At 53.4% G+C, this 16,811-nt stretch overlaps 1 protein-coding gene across 1 annotated transcript; it reads right to left on the reverse strand.

Moving 5' to 3' along the window:
* Window positions 1-9,593: 9,593 nt before the first annotated feature.
* MCM5 (minichromosome maintenance complex component 5) lies at window positions 9,594-15,606 on the reverse strand (the record flags this gene model as incomplete). Its single annotated transcript, XM_010158593.1, has 12 exons — window positions 9,594-9,702; window positions 10,142-10,269; window positions 10,874-11,016; window positions 11,161-11,289; window positions 11,550-11,662; window positions 11,765-11,941; window positions 12,838-12,903; window positions 13,202-13,345; window positions 14,104-14,215; window positions 14,397-14,568; window positions 15,189-15,355; window positions 15,451-15,606. Coding segments are annotated over 12 exons (1,609 nt in total), but the record flags the coding sequence as incomplete, so codon positions are not given.
* Between the last annotated feature and the right edge of the window lie 1,205 nt (window positions 15,607-16,811).

The raw sequence follows: 16,811 nt of genomic DNA on the forward strand, positions 1-16,811 counted from the left end.
CTCCCTTTGAAGGGAAGCGATTGGCTCTGCCCATCTGTACCAAGACTAGGATTCTTCTTTGAAGACCGGGGTGCTACAGCAAGGGAGGTGGTATTAGGGAGGGTAAAAAGATACCCAGGGAAGCAGGGGTAGAGGAAGGAACCACGCTGAGAAGCAGCTGCAGAGGAGCAACCCACGCCTTCGCACAAGGCAGGTGGGGATGGGCTCGGAGTGGGAGACTCCAGGCTTAGAACAGGCGAGCTCATGTGTCACATTACATCACTGCTGATACTAAATGAGGTCTCAATGAAAAAATGCTTTGCCTTTGATACATCCCTTGAGAATCTCGTGGAGAAGCGTGGTCCTCACAAGACCTCTACAAGAAAGGAATTTGTCACTGGATTTATTTGGCACAAGAAGTGTCCGAGGCAGAGGGGGCTTGAATGAACTAAGGAAGGTCACACAGTAAATTAGTGGCTGATATCGGACTAAGCCCCTGGAGGTGTTGTGTTTCGTTCATAAGATCATCATTCCTCTGATATTTAACTTATGCTTAAACAGAAATCCATTTACCTTCTGCAGAGAAGCACTGCAATCACTTTTTCCCTCACTAACATATCACAGCCCTCACCTCTGCTATTTGACAATGTATTTGGCTGAAACTCACTGAAGCAGAGACTTCTTTCTGTCCATGCAGTGGGGCCTGGATCCGCAGTCTTCCTGAAATTCCACTGCAATCAACATGATCACCACCATCAATCACTACAGCTCTTTAATTCCCACCTTCCTATTGACTGGAAGCATGGAGTGGACACAGGACTGTTGTCCCAAAAATGGGATTGTTCACCCAGGGTGTACCACCATCCCTTGGGTGTCTACGGGCTCTAAATGTCTTGCAAACGCAGCAAGCGGCTTCGGGAGGCGGCAGCAGAAGGAGCAAACGGGTTGGGGAGGGGTGCCCGGAGGGGTGCTGAGGTGAGCATTGAGCAGAAGCTGGTGGGTCCAAGGAAATGCACAGGATGAGGCCACGAACATGCCATGGGATGGGGTACAGGGATGAGAACAAGCAAGGGACAGTTGAGAGGACGATAGCATGGAGATGAGCATGGCACACTGCTGCTGCTAATGCAGGGACTGAGTGAAACCTGGGAAATCAGTACTGGGAAGGCTATCCTGCCACAAATCACTATGAATGGCATGAGCAGGAAAATTATCTTTCATTTCATTAAAGTTGCTGAGGCGACATAATTGAAGCAGCAGCAAATACAGATCAGCCAGGCAAAACTCCTCAGCAGGGATTTATTCACCGTGTCACTGGCCTCCGTGGAGCAGAGGTGTTCCCCACAGAGGGCTGCGATCCACCCCACGCGGAGAGGATTGCCCCTGCCTCCAGCAGCACCCATCAGTCTGCTCACATGCACCGCCCGGGCATCCTCCGACTGCACCGACAGCCCTCTGCTCTGCTGCCGCCTTCACATGAGGGAGCCCTCAAAAGTGGCCAGCAAAAAAATCAGAGAGGCTGGCTCATTTAGAGCAATTTGGGCTGTATGGATTTCACCTACTTCTTGCTGCTCACTGTGGGACCCACCACAGAACGATTTGCATAATTTCTTATTTAATAAGCAGGTGGTTTACATGCTTGAAACAAATTATCGTTTCAATAGGGGTTCTCCAAAGCCCTCAGCTATTGCACGGCCCGTGAGCCAGCATCTTCCCCAGCCTGGGGGGGGCAGAGTAGGTGCTGCTGAAAAGCAAAGCCGACGAGTAGATACAGGGTTGGTACCAGCTATTGCCTGGCCAGAGGGCACAACTGATTCATTAGGCTGGCTTGCTGTGTCTCCACTTTGCAGCCGGTGTCTCAGTGCCCCAGTTCCAGACTGATGGCAACTCTGACGCCTGTGTATGGGTCACTGGAGATTAGGCTTTGATTTCTTTCCATTTCAGCAATTTACAGCTGACTGTATAAGCAGAGTCAGACACAAACCCACTGCTGGATCACCACCTGCCTGTTCCAAATCTGGGTCACTGTGGCATTTAAAAACACAAAGAGCCAACACAGCCCTGCCAGGCAGAAGCAAAGAAGGAAAGCAAACATGAGAAGAGCTCTTGATGTCAAAAGAGATACATACAGACACAGGAGGCATTTAATAGTCTTTGATGCTTCCTTCCCAAGGATGTTGAATTTTAACTGCCTCTTCCACATTGATGGAGGAGACCAAAAATGGCCTATGGTGATTGCATGCCTGGCATGGAACTCCCTGGGGGCTGCATCCTCCACATCCTGGGACACTTTCTTCTGTCCAAGTGACTGCAAAAGCAGCCCAAGGAGTGGCTCCCATGGTGGTAGTATTTCTCTGGTGATTTCCAGGGATTGCCCACATCCCCAGAATTCTCTTCCCTGGGCACTGGCTACAGGGAGTTTCCCCCACTGGTCCTGGATGTCTCACAGCCTTGGCAACCCCACCTCATGTCTAGCAGTGTTTGCTGAGGTTATGACACCCCAGGGTAGTGCACTGCCTCTGCTCTCCCATGGGTGACAAAGAACTTCCTGGAGCACACATGAACCAGGTGGAGAAGGTGAAGGAGGCCCTATAGCTCCTGATGTACTCTGGCACACAACAGAGGTTGAAGAAGCACTCAGGACCTCTTTCCTGGCTGCCAGTCCCAGTGTGGGGGGACTGAGTTCTCTCCCATGCTCGAGCATCTGAGGAGTGGCTGGGAGTCTCCTGCTCCCAAAGGCAGGACGTTCAGCAGCTGCTGGATGGCCCAGCGAACAAACAAGCAACTCCTGCAAAACGTATCTGGATGTCAGCCACATTAACCATGAGTGCTGCTCTCCCCTGCGGATACAGCAGCTGCCCATTGGAATAAACAGGAAACCATTTTATCCTCTGAGGAGCAAGAAGGGCGAAGGGGTCATGACTAAATTGTGTGTCTCTGGGTTTGGGGCATGCAGCATGAGCCACAAACAAATAGGTCTTCTGTTTTTTCTCATAGAGCAGAGACTCAAATGCTGGGCTTCTCCTCCTGAGCTGGTGCTCTGAACTGGTTACCCTTTTCTCCAGTGCAAGAGACAAAAGAGCAGAAGTCTGGGTTTCTCCACTGAGGTTTTGGAAAGCAGTCAATTAGCATGGCGTAGGGAGGCACTGCGGCAATACGCCTGCCAGGTCACGTGAAATACAGGTGTCTTGACTGATGCTGCATGACCACACGTGGTTGTTTTGTGCAGTCCCAGCCATAAACACACATGGTTCTGCACTTTGCTTTCCCACCAGCTGGTGATGTTCATCAGGGAAAACTTTGAGTCCCTTTGGCATCAATTTTCCTTGGCCATTTTAGAGTCCTTACTTTCTCACCCTCTCGGGAAGCAGACTAACTTTACATCAAATGAAGACACCAGCAAGAATCTGCTTTTTCAGTGGAGTGCTTTGGTCACTGGGCTCCGTGGCTGGACCTCTAGGGCCTGTGTCACATTGAGCTGAGCCAAAAGGAGCCTTCTGACCTCAACACCTCAAGTTTCACCTCAGCTCAAGACTTGAGAAGCCTCAGCCTCTTTCCACGTGAGGTATCTATTACTGTAAGTTGCATCTGCACCTGAGTAGGGTACAGAAAAGTACGTTGATGCAGTGTGGCAGTAGTGATGTTGCTGTGGAAACCATGATATTTTAATTGCCTGACTCAGGAGAATCCAGGTAAATCAGACACTGTAGTTCCCCCACCGCAGCAACTCTTCTTTCAAAAGATCTGGACTAGGTATCAGCTACGCAGGGCTCTGTCCCGGATCAGTTGATGAGAGCCATGTGGTGCTGGGAAAGCTGTTCCCCGCTTTGTGTCCTTTGGTTCTCCCCAGCCCAGGCCCTCATGCTTCACCTGCTGGACCCATGTGGATGGTGAACCTCCCAGGCTGGTGAGAGTCGCTGCGCTCCTGGTCAGACCACCAACCACCCCTAATGACAAAGCACAAACAGAAGGTAACTGATAACGTTGAATACACACCTTACTGTGGTGCGAGGGTCTAGGATGGTGATACCACCTGCATGCTAGATGACCTCTCAGCTGTCACTCTAAAAGCTTGTGTGTTTCAAGCAGCCTGTGCTTAACTCCATGGTCCAAGTGATACAGTGAAGTTCATCTTTATGAACTGTTGTGACAGAGTCCAGAAAGTACCAGCTGCGGTTCGAGACCTGACAGATTCCATCAAGTGAAGGATTCACAGAAAGGAAAGGTGCCTGTGTATTTATAGATGCCTATTTATACCGGAGAGGGGCTGGATGCTGATGAGCACACAGCATGTGGCCAGCTGTGGATAGACCTGCTTTCTACTCAGCAAGCATTTCATAGGTACTTTGATCACGGCAGGCAGGATAAAACTCCTGCTTTCATTCCGAGGGCCCAGAAGCGTGTGATGCAAAGGGCATATAAACGACTATTGCCTGGCTTTTCTGGACAGAGGTTTGTGTGCTTTCTGGCCAAATTGCCCACGCAGGAGTCTGAGAAAAGATAAAAAGAGGTATTAGAAACAAAAAGCGGCGGTGAGATGAGGTAAAGGACAGGGAGCGGTGGAGCAGCTCAGCCAGATGAAAGCTGAAGGGCAGGGAGGAGAGGAATGGCCAAGAGGCAGCAGATGGTCCAGGGGACATTCTCTGACGCGTGACCCTTGGTGTCCCACTCCTACCAGGCAGCCCTGAGAGCTGCTCCAGCTTGTTTTACCCCATTGTCCTGCCTGCCTGTGAAGCTGGCAGGCCTGAGAAGACATGGGACGCTTGTGCTGGGTGCTCTGCAAGGTGGCCAGGAACTGACTGCAATGGCCAGGAAGGGGAATGGGTGCGGTGACCATGCAGAGGAGAAGCGAGAGCAGGCATGAGGCATGTAGTGGGGTGGGGGAGGAGAAAATGGACTGATTGGCATTTCCTGGAGAGATCTGTAGCAGAGGTGGGCAGGAAGGAGCAAAGGATGTTGCAAAGAGATGGGCAAAATGGGACAAAGCAGTAGCAGGCATTGGTACACCACAGCTGATGGAGGACGAGTAGCTTGGGATTTTGAAGGAACATAGACCAGAATTAGGGGATACAGGCCATTAGTCAAACCTCCTAAAGGACCTGAAACGCTATGTGTGTGCGTGGGCCATTCCACAGGGTGATGTTGTGGCAGCATGACACAGCTGTACCGTGGTCTCCCTCCCAGGGACTTCTCCCTTTCTCTCTTGCTCTTTTCTGGCATGGTCCAGAGCAAAGCACAAGGATGTCCCTGCCTCCAGGAGATCAGTTCTCAGCCTGGCAAGGGCTGGAGAAGCCCTAGCTTATGTTGATGTTATTTATGTCAGCAGGTAGAATCTGCCACCGAGATCAGGGTACAATTGTGCCAGGCACTTCACACAATCATGATAAAAAAGTGGTCTGTACTCCAAAAGGGTTATTATTCAAGACAGACAAGGAAATGAAGTTGCTTGCTCAACTGGCCCAGTAAGTCAGTAGCAGAAAGGGAGAAAGGAGCCCTGGTTTCCTTCGTCTGAGGTTGGTGCCTAATAGACCAGCCCAGATATAGTTTCTCACATCGCTCATATCATCATATTCCACTTGCCAGTGTTTATCTCACATCCTTGAGCAATAGCCCTCAGGACTCTGCAGTTTGGGTTTGTTTTGTTTTATGGAGGAAGCGACACTCTCAACACGCTCAGAGGTTACGTTGCTGCATTGCAACAGCTCCCATCCTACACGGAGATGGAAGGGATCTGAGCGGTACAGATGTGATGACTCAGCTTTGCTGGATTTTACAGTAGCAGAGCTCCGCTGACATTTCCACAGAAATATTCTGATGGGCTTGGTGTAAGAGGAAAAAGAACCAAACCTAGTGAAGCTGCTCCAAAGTTAACCACCCAAAGCGAGCCTTCCCCAAAGCCCTCTGCTCCCATACAGCAGGGAGGAAGGACACACACATCTTCCCAGTTTGAGATGCCTGCGGTGCAAAAACACCTACTCCACATGGTTGCTCTGACCTTTCGTAGTCAACAGAGAGAAAACAAACGCAATTAGGGCAGAGCTTCTCTGGTTTCTTTTAAACATTTGCTTTGGATAAAACAACTTGCTGCCTGGAAGCGCCCACTCTCCTGCTCAGACACAGCTCTCGATGTCTCGTCAGACGAACCCCGTGGACCACTAAAAAGGCTGGCAAGAACCCAGTGCACTGGATCTCTTCGGAGTAGGAAACTCCCCTCTGCCCACACAGATCATGCATCTCATGCAGAATTACATGTAATCTGCAAGTTCTTCAGGAGCTAATTAATTGTGGCAAGAGGTGGGCGGCTCCTACGCAAGCCCAAGCTTTGAATCAAAGGCACCTGAGCATCACTGGTGGCTGCTTGGTTTGGGGGGTTACACTCACACAAGGAGACAAGGCAAGGGTGGGGAAGAGGCCTCCTGTGCCAGTGGCATAGCGCTGAGTTAGGGAAGGGACAAGGTCAGCTCTGCAGGCTAGGTAAGGGAACGCTGCACTGCTCAGGCGTGAAGTGGCTACATCTGTCTGGTTTTACTTTCCCTGCCGGCCTTCGATTTGGGAACAGTATTTTTTGTCATCTAAGGACACCCAGAGAGGGACTCTGTCACAAGTCTCAGCATGCCAAAACCTCAGGGATGACGAGGAAGAGACACTTCCACTAGGAACGTGACCACTCCTTTATCAAGTAAATATCATTTAGGGAAAAAATCTGCTCATCTTGACCAGGAGGGCCACCAGTCCCTTACCAAGTAGCTACCACCATGCACTACCGCTCCACCCAACTGACAACTGCTTTTTCTCCCAAAATTCCCATCTGCAGTGCAATGATCAGAACAAGCCGTTGTTAATCAATGATCTCAAGTTCCAAGATAATGCCAGAGTTGTGCACATCCCAGCTCCGCTTCTTGTGACAGAGCTGCATACATTAGTTGCTAAACAATGTTGTTTCGAGCTGTACGTACACTTACATAACCTTGTACCATATAATCAACACATTTCATGGCACGAAGAGATCAATCATTTTGATCTCAGTCACAGAAATATACCTCTGCTCCCTATCATGTCATGGAAACAACAAAAAAACCCACCCAAAACAACAAAAAGAATTTCCAACCTCCGCACCTGCCCAGCGTAGCTTGATGTGCCTCAAGACTGGCTCTTTTAAAACCCGTGAGCATGACATGACCACCACTGGCAGTGAGCAGCCGAAATCCAGCTCCAGTGCAGAGCAAAGATCATGGGGAAAGGCTGGGGGGAGGTCTGCTGGTGAAGGGAGGGAAGGGAGGAAAGGATGAAAGGAAGAAGGGAGGGATGTATCTGTTCAGCGATGGAAAGAGAGTTCTTTGCACTGTGCTCCCTTCCCTTGCCCCCTTCCCAGGACACTCCCCAGCCAGCCCTTCTCCATCACCAGGTGCTCTTTCCAAGCCTGGGAAGAGAGGCTCACAGCCTCCTCCAGAGGCAGCACTAGCAGCAGGCTGTGGGTACCAGCCCCATACTCACCTGTTTGCTTTGCTGCACCTCTGGAAGAAGGACCATAGGTAAGACAGGTTCTGCCATCATCTCCAGAGCAAGGACAGAGGCGCTGGGGGGGGTGGTGAGGGCTGAGACCTGTAGGACTGCATGGGCTATGGCACGCGGCAGGGCAGCAGCCTTGACACCATGCTGCTGCTCCGGGGGTATGTTGGCCCTGCTCCAACGGGCCACCTCCTGATGCTGAAATCCGTAGTGCTGGATGAAGGGCGTAGGAGGTTGTGAGGGAAGTGGGATGCTTTCAGACAGACCGGCGGTTTTGAGAACTTCAGCTTCCAGGAAAGGATCTTGCCCTGTTATTCTCACTTCCACTTGTTCTTCCTCGATAGAGCTGATCCTCTTCATGGAGCAGCAGCTCAGGGAAGCTGCCTCCCCAGCCAGGGAGCAGCATGGGGAGAGAAGGAAACTCCTGTTTTTTAAAAGAGAAAAGAAGGGTGCCTGCTTTTGCCTCACCGTTGCTTGCTCCAAGCAGCCCCATGGGATGCCTGCACCTGCAGAAGTACAGGGCAATAAAATCACCGGCGTGAGCTTTCCAGAGACCCATCCCTGCAGGGAACCTTTGTGCCAGCCTCCTCTCCCCTCCAGCCCTCCACATAGATCACCTCCATCTGAAAAACTGGAGAGCGGAGAGCAGGAAGCCGTTTCACCACAGTGCAGCCTGTCTGATCAGGCCCACCACCACCCCATCCCCTGCAGATGGACCCCATCCCCACAAGCAGCTCCAGCCGTGCCCGGAGTGCACTGTGCACCTCTCACAACACCCAAACCAAATCAAACGGGGATGCCCTTCGGCCTCCTTGGGTGCCCTGGTGTGCCAGCTGCCAGGCTGGGTGCACCCCGCAGCCCACCACCCCGTCCCTTGCCTCCCAAAGGTGGCAGCAGCAGTGGGTGCAGCGCCACAGCCCGGCATCCTCAGGGCTCTGGTACCCTCTGCCGGCCTGCAATGCTCCTTTCCCTGATGCAGCCTCTCCCGGGATGGGATTTCCAACCTGAAGGTCACTCCAGACACGGCAGCAGCCTCCCGGCACCCGCTTTGCTCGCCTGCAGCGCCCACTGCGCTGCCTTCAGAGTCCTCCACCGGGACACATCGGAGCTGGTGGGCAGGGGGCTACCCGCACCTCACCTTCTGAGAAGGACACTTCACAGAGCTGATGCTGCTTCCCTAGAAGTGACAAAAACCTGCAGAGTTTGACAAGCGTGAGGTTGTACAGCAAACGCAGAAGGGCACAACCGCATCTCAGGGCTGAGAACCCAGAAGAGGCTCCTGGTGAGCGGAACAACCCTCCCTACAGCCATCAGCACTCAAAGGTGGTAGAAAAGGGCACACAGCTCTGAGGCATCAGCCCCCCAATCTCCATCCTCAATGGGGCAAGCGGGGGGCTCAGCCCATGCCTCCAGGAAGGCTTTCGCCCAGCCCTTCATGCTGCAGGGTAAAGCATTTGTCTGCTGCAGCTTTCCAAGAGGGGAAGGAGGGAGAAGCAAAGAGCAGCTTTGAAGCAGGGAACAGCAGGTCATTTCCTTCGCTGCCCCTGGCAGATGGGGAAGAAGGCAGCTGCCTGCACACAGTGCCTGGGTAAGGTGCCTCCTGCACTGCTGAGCCCAGCAGGATTTATGCCTTAATAGACAGATCAAGGAGAATGAGTTTCTGCCTTCAGGGCTGCTGGTGCTGCCCACGGGGCTGTGAAAAGCCTCGAGGTGAGCCTTCGGGGTAGGTGCTGGGCAGCGGGTAACACAAGGTAAGGAGGAGGGATGCCTTTCCAACCCAAATCCTGCACTGCCTCTTCAAAGGAGAAGGGATATACGCCCCTCTGTTCCCCCAGGCAGCCAAAGGGTGCCGAGGCTACTGTCATGACCCAACATCGTTTTTATTTTAATACAAACTTAAAACTTTTGTAGTTCAAAAGAAACATCGACATGAAACAGTGACAGAGCACCCAAGGGAAACCCTGACCACCCCAAACCCTGGTTCAAGAGGGAGGCACTGGGCTGCTGGGCTCCCTAAGGCAAAGCTTCTTCCAGGAGCAGGTTCCAACCCCACAGGGCACTCTGCCTGCACGAGGCAGCGCTGGTCCCCTCCGTGGGCGTGGGACGGGAAGGTCACTTGATGCGGTAGAGGACTTTGCGTTGCATGCGATGCTGGATCTCCCCCCGACGCATCATCAGCTGCAGCACCTTGTATATGGCGTGTTCTGGGTATTTCTGGAAAAACGGAGATCAAAGAGAGATAAGCCAGCAGGGAAAAACTCACCAGAGCCCGGTGGGAACCTGCAACTGCCGCTAAAAGCCTGGCTGTGACTCTCTGGAGGGAGGGAGCCCAGTGGCACCAGGCACTGACACTCCTTTCCCCTTTCACTATTTCATCTCTGACTTCAGCCAGTCTCACACAAACAGTCCTAGTTTCAAGGGTAGGACCCCAACAGCCCCAAACCCCAGTGCTTTTGCAGAAAAATGAGTTCTCGCCTCACTGCCCTTAAACTCTGCAATCACATTGCACACCGCTCCCTACAAACAGCTTCAAAAGCAGGTATGACCAAAAGGCTCTCCAGCCACCTCCTGGGGAGTGGGTTCCCCCTCCCCGAGTGGCAGCCTGGGGTCTCTGGGTTTCCCAGCCCCACCCTCCACAGGGTCCCCGGCCCACCTGCCGCATGAAGTCCTGGACAATGCTGTGCTCTGACACCTGAGAGCCGATGGCGAAGCGGCGCTTGAGCTGCTTCTCAATGCGGGACAGCATCTCCTGGTCCTCCTGTGTTGTGAAGCCTTCCGCTCCTGGAGAGAGAGGCTGCGTGAGTTCTCTGTGCCGCCTAGACGTCACTCTCAGAGGCAGAGCGCCTGTCTCCCGTGTCTCCCACCACACCTGCGTGCCTCAGACTTTAGGGAACCCAGGAGCAAATCCACCATCCACATTGTGGAGCTCCAAGGACACTGCTGAACATGGACCTGATTGTTGGAGCTTCCTTCAAACCCTTTGTGCCACACTGCCTCCCCAAGGAAAAGTTGGCTCCACCACCATAGGGAAATATGTTAGGGGACAAACAGGGAGGGCAACCACCTCCTGGACTCTGCCCTTGGGACCACAAGGGGCCAGACCATCCCTCCTTACTCAGCACAGGTGGATACCCTCAGTGTCATTTGTTGTTGTCCCCCCCGGCAAGCCACAGCCCCACAGCCATGACAGCCCCTTGCTGCCACAGGCATTGGATCACCTTTGCTCAAAGCAGGCCCAGCACCTGCCCAGGGGTCCCTTGGGGTCCCTTGCAGCACCCCCTTGCCCCTGCCAGCCCGGTCCTGGAAGGGGACCTCACCTCTCCTTGCCCTGAGCAGCCAGACCCAGCGTGTCCCCCATCCCCAGCAGAGAGCATCTCCCCCTCACCTGACAGGCTGCCCGACATGGCCGCATCAAGCGTGGACACCTGGAAGAGCCGCAAGGCCTCCTCAACGTCTGCCTCAGTGGCGAAAGGCTGAAGCCTCATCTTCCCCAGGGACTCAGCAATGCGCACGATGGCCTCCAGTTGCCTGTGGGCAAAGGAGATGTTCCCTGCTTTGTACTGCATCTCCAAGGGGTCTTCTCCGTCCCCCTCCAATCCCTGACACTTTCATCTACCCCACTCCAGGCACCTTCACCCGAGGGTTTTGGGGCGAGAGGGGCAGGTTGCTCACCGGACAGTGATGGGGATGCTGGAGCGGCGGTCGCTCTCCTGCTCATGCTGGCGAGTACCACTCCGCATCAGGATGTAGCGATTCTTCAGCTTCTCCGCCGCCGCTGCCGACAGCCGAGGGCCACATTTCCTGCAAGGGAAGACAGGAGCTGGAGGCAGCACCGACGGGGAGGGTCCCTTGGGCAGGTGGGACCCCAGGCAACCCTCGCTTCTTCAGTCCATGCTGCAACACCGTTGCAAGCTGCTCTCGCTTCCCTTTTTTCAGGACAGGAGTTATAAAAAGGTCACCCCGATAGAGCACTTGCAAATACCAGCTGCATGGTTCGCTCCTCACCACTGCCTCCCACCGTGCAGCCCGGGCACTGCCGAAAAGTCACGCCTCTCACTCACGTCCGGCAGAAGGAGATGAGCTTCTTCAGCTTGTTCAGCTCGATCTCTCCCTCCACGGCCTGGGTCTGCGTCAAGGCGCTCACATGCAAGGACATCACGTGCTTAGCCAGCGTCTAGGAGAGCAGAAGGCAGTCAGGCAGCAGGAACCCTGTGTCTCACCCTCTCAAAAAATGGGGCACCACAAGTCCCAGCTGCACCTACACGCCCTGACCCACCATGTCTCGCTCCTCGTTGTGCTCATCCTTGACGATGAAGATCATGTCAAACCGGGACAGGATGGTGGGCATAAAATCAATGTTCTCCTCGCCCTTGGTCTCATCCCAGCGCCCGAAGACAGAGTTGGCAGCTGCCAGCACTGAGCAGCGGGAGTTGAGCGTGGTTGTGATTCCTGCCTGTGGGGAGAAGGAGAAATAGATGGGGTCAAGACCACGTCCATGTCACAGCAGAGCAAGAAGGCTATTAACTCCAAGTGAAAGGTCCAAAGCAGTTTGCAAGGACTCATCCTCAATCACTTCTATTTAAATAAAACCCCTTAAATAGCACCCAATTGCTCTGTAATGGTTCTACATCGGAGAGAGGTCACCAGAAGGTACAAAGGGTTGGACCCACATGTCCTTCTGGAGTAGGACTGGCTTCAGCCGAGACTTGAGCACTGAGCGACTTCATTTAAAACCTCATGTCAAGCACAAAAACATGTAAGATCCCACCCCAAGTTCACAATCTGAGACAGAAACTGGGAGGCCGGGGCTGAGTCCCCTTGTGCAAAGTGTGAGTGTGCAGGGCAAGAGCAACCTGCAAGGAAAAGCCATGGTGGGTGCTGTCACCAGGCACTGAACAGCTAAGGGGTGGGCCACAGTGACCAGAGGTGCCACAAAAACCAAGTTGAGCAGTGGAAATGAGGAGAAACTCTGATTTGAGATAAGACCTGGCACCAGGATGTCAGGCAGTTTCTGTAGATCTGAGGGGGTGGACACAGTGGGAAGGAAGAAAGTGACATCAGGCTGTGACACAGGGACATCAGCAGAACTACTAAATCTAGAGCAGAAGACAGGCAGAGCAGAGGGAGCTTGTTTCAGTCCTGCTGTAGTTCAGGCTGCCTAAGAGAAGACAACCCAAAGCCTACAAGCAGGGCTGAGTGGTCTCAGATTAGAGAAACCAGTAACCATCAAAACCACTTGCTCCAAAATGGGCATTTTTGGCAAACTGAGTGACCACTGGTCGTGGGCTCTCAGAAACCCAGTGGCAAGTCAGGCTCCTGCCCCAGGGTGACACACACCCGGCAGCTCACCTTAGCAATGGAGATGGTCTGCTGCTCCATGGCCTCGTGAATGGCCACGCGGTCATCTTCCCGCATCTTCTCATCCGAGATGGGGGAAATGAGGCAAGGAGATTAAAAAAAAAAAATCATCATCAGTCACCTCTGCCAGACCTCAGCTACCCACCCACTGATGCTGACGCCCGAGGTAAAGCTCTGCAAGGGCCTCTGCCCGAGAGTGCCGGGCACAACCAGAATTTCCCTGCAGCCCCATCCCCTGACCTTCCCCAAAAGAAAGTGAGGCAGCCTCAGGATAGCTGCCCTTTCTCCTGCAGCCCTGGGCTCTCCCGGGAGAAGCTGGCAGCCCCAGGGGTCCCTTCCCTACTCCCACACATACCTTGTCGAACTCATCAATGCACACTACTCCCCCGTCCGCCAGCACCATGGCTCCTCCCTCCATGAAGAAACTCCTGGAGGAAGGGTCGCGGATCACTGAGGCCGTCAAACCAGCAGCGCTGCTGCCTTTCCCTGAGGTGTATACCTAGCAGCATGCGGGACAAGGAGGGGGAACAGCACGTCAGCCACCATGGGATCTAGGAGCCCACTGCTCCAGCTGGAGGACAAAGGACCCCCAGTACTACAAAATCCAGAGCTGCTGGAGGAAACACAAGGACCTCCAGGAAAACCCATCAGCACATGCCAAGAACAGACCTGCTGGGTACAGAGCAAGACCATTGCCTAGTCCCAGGCCTCGGACAAAGCAGCTGTGACACAGCGGAGGGCTTCCGGACACGCAAATACAGGTATTAAGTACAGAACAAGGAGTGATTCATTGTTTGGTGGGCTGCTGCATTAGCTTTGTTTCTCTCCCCACCCGAGGGAACAAGGCAGAGGCTGAGTTTAATAGAGACTACAAGCAAACACAGCTGAAAATATAATTTCATGCCTGGGCTCAGCCTGCAGGTCCGTGCCCGAGATACAATCAACTTCATTTGTCCTGACCAGCCAGCCTCTCCACTGATCAAGTCTCAACAACAAACAGCAGCACCAGTCACGTCTTTGGACGTCTGCAAATAGCCTGTCTCATGTCATAATGAAAGGCATTACCTGCTTCCCGTCTCTCCCTTGTCCCCCATCCTGCACCCCATCCCTCCCAGGCTGGCACCAGAAATGGCAGTTCCCACCTCTGCCAGCCAGTCTAGCAGCGGATGCTGTGACCGTTGTCTGGCCTTCGGTCCCATGCAAGGAGCAGAGGGAAGAAGCGAGCCACCTGACAAGCAGGTCTGTCAAACCACCTACCCCAATGGGTGAACACTTCTCAACGAACTTCAGCAGCTGCGATTTGGCTGTGCCGGGGTCACCCAGCATCAGCAGGTTGATGTCTCCTCTGCGGGTCAGCCCATCTGGGAGCCTGGAGTGACAGGGTGGGAAGAAGAGAGGGAGGAGGGATGGTGAGCCTTTATTTTGATAACCAAGCATTGCTGACAAGCGGTAGGCAGCTGGCAGCACTGCCAGAAGACTGTACGAGGGCTTTGGGCTGTGCATGACACCCCTGCCACCACCCTCTCTCCACCAGGCTGACTGTTTCCCACCTCTTGCGAGAGCCTCCAAATAAGAGGCAGGCAATGGCCTTCTTGATGTCGGTGCTGCCATAGATGGAGGGCGCTATGCTCTTGGCAATGGTCTCGTAGATGTTGGGAGTGGCAGCCAGGCAACGAAGTTCCTCCTCTTCTTGAGGGGTCACGGAGCCCGCAAAGCTGTGTCCTGGACAGGGATGAGGAAAATGATGCAACAGTGAACAAATGGATGTTTAACAATAAATGACACTACTTGCTCCCCTGCCCCGCTACCACCAAAATCCTTTCTTGAAGATCATGCCAAGTGCCACCAGTTGTTTAGGGTGGAAAGGGCAGGCATTTGTTATCCCAGCAAAGCAGTCTGTGTCCTTACGATACTGATAGGAAGAAGCAAGGACCTTGGGCAAAATAGCTCTGGAGGAACCAGAGGCAGAATTACAGCTGGGACCATGTTTTCAATATATAGCTCAGTTTTAACCACTGACCTCAGCCCAGATCCTCAGGGATGGCTTAGCAGATTCCCACTAAGATCAACGAGGTAAAGGCACTTAAATACCCTGGAGGACTCAGGCTGAAGCTTCCTCATTTAATATCACTGAGAAAGTCATACAGGACACAACTACAGAGCACCCAGGACAAGTCGGACCCCTGGACCAGCTTGACCCTTCTGCTATATAAGGCAGCAGAGAAGGACCGAGGCTGTGATTCCATATGGTCCTTGCTGAGGGACCACCCTGTTCAGGAAGGGGAGTCTCCCAACACCAGGCTACCAACACAGACCAGACAGACACCAAAAGCAGCCCTCACCTGAGCCCTCCACATCCACCTGGATGCCCACCACACGGATGTAAGCACTTCGGATGCCCACGCCCACGTGGTCACGGCTTTTGTTCTTGCTCTGGGCAGACTTCTTGATGGAGTAGATGCCCATGACAGTGACTCTGTTCCCTGGGACAACTTTGTCACACAGGTACCTAAGAGGAGGAAAGGGAAAGCAGAGGATGGTAGCATGGGAAAGGATGGCAGCAGCAACACCCTGCGGGGTGAGGTGGGGAGGCCGCGCTGGTACCTGTCGCAGTAGAGCTGTAAGTGCCTGGGCATCTCCCCGTGTGGCACAGCGTCAGGGGACTCCTGCAGCTTCAGGACCTGGAAGTCCACACACTTGCACTTATCTGGCATGATGAAATAAGGGTCCAGCGGGCACTTGGGGCGGCCGGCTTGTTCTCTGTGTGAAGAGATCAATCAGAGAAAGCTGCTGGCACTCAAGAGCCACCCCTAGGAGTCCCCCTGTAGAGGGGACAGTGGTGACAGAGCCCAGAGCAGCTGCCCCTCTGAGCAATGCCCAGCAGGTGAAAGCACAGTCACACAGGGTCAAAACAGAGGCGCAGCAAGCCTTCTGTCTCTCCTTCAACAGCTGCCAAAAGCGGGCATGAGACCAAGCCAAAGACAGGGTGATACCTGCCTGAATATCCTGCTGCCTCCCCCCTCTCCCCTGCTGGCTAAAAGTGGGGAAGAAGGCAATTCATAAATTACACAGAAGGTAACAGTATAGACACAGCGACACGGCAGGGCATTCTTCTTTATAATCTTGCGCGAGGCCAATGTTAAGTGGTTTCTGGTGAGAAAGCAATTAGCAATGTGACAAGGCTGCCATCAACCTCCCAGTCTCTTGAGATGTATCTGCCTTCCTAGACTACAAGCTCTCCAAGACAAGGAGCATCTCCACATCCTGCTGCTGTCCCTCAGAGCACTGCTACCAACACCTGACTCCATGCAGGGAGGGTAACATGAGAGTGCAGATGCACTTGTGAAGTCCAGGATCAGGAGGCAGGTGCTGTACAGAGCACCCGGAAGAACGATTCCTATCCCAAAGGCCTCTCAAACTACATTGGAGATAAGTGCAGAAAATAAATACTGGCAGGCACAAGCTCAAAGACACACAGCCCACCAGGATCAGTCAGCACACGAGCTGCGGCACAGTGGCAGCCTAATGCTCACCATACGTGTGGGCATCCACAGCTGTAAAGCTGAATGGGAAGTGTCAGCAGCAAAGCACCCCTACAGAAGGTGACACAGAACAGCCCCCTGGGGAAGGGAGACATAGAAGCAAGAAGTTTGAAAAAAGATAACAACTTAATAGGAAGTTAGGACAGCAGCTTAACACAGCATCACAGAACAGCTGGAGGCAGGAGTGAACCCTTAGGTACAAAAGGCAAAGCACCCAAAGATATAACGAACTCCCCAGACACTGCCACTCAGCCCTGCAGGCAACACTGGTCATGCTGCACCACCGTCTGCGGGACCACAGACAGACGGAGCCAAAACCGGCTGGCCATGCGTGCCCGCAGGCACCAGGGCGACAGGAAGGGAAAAAGCAGAGAGCAGCACTGATGCTTCTGCTGTGTAGGACAGGGACTTGACCCTATGCAG

The sequence above is a fragment of the Eurypyga helias genome, unplaced genomic scaffold (assembly GCF_000690775.1).
Source record: "Eurypyga helias isolate BGI_N326 unplaced genomic scaffold, ASM69077v1 scaffold40599, whole genome shotgun sequence".
Taxonomy (NCBI): domain Eukaryota; kingdom Metazoa; phylum Chordata; class Aves; order Eurypygiformes; family Eurypygidae; genus Eurypyga; species Eurypyga helias.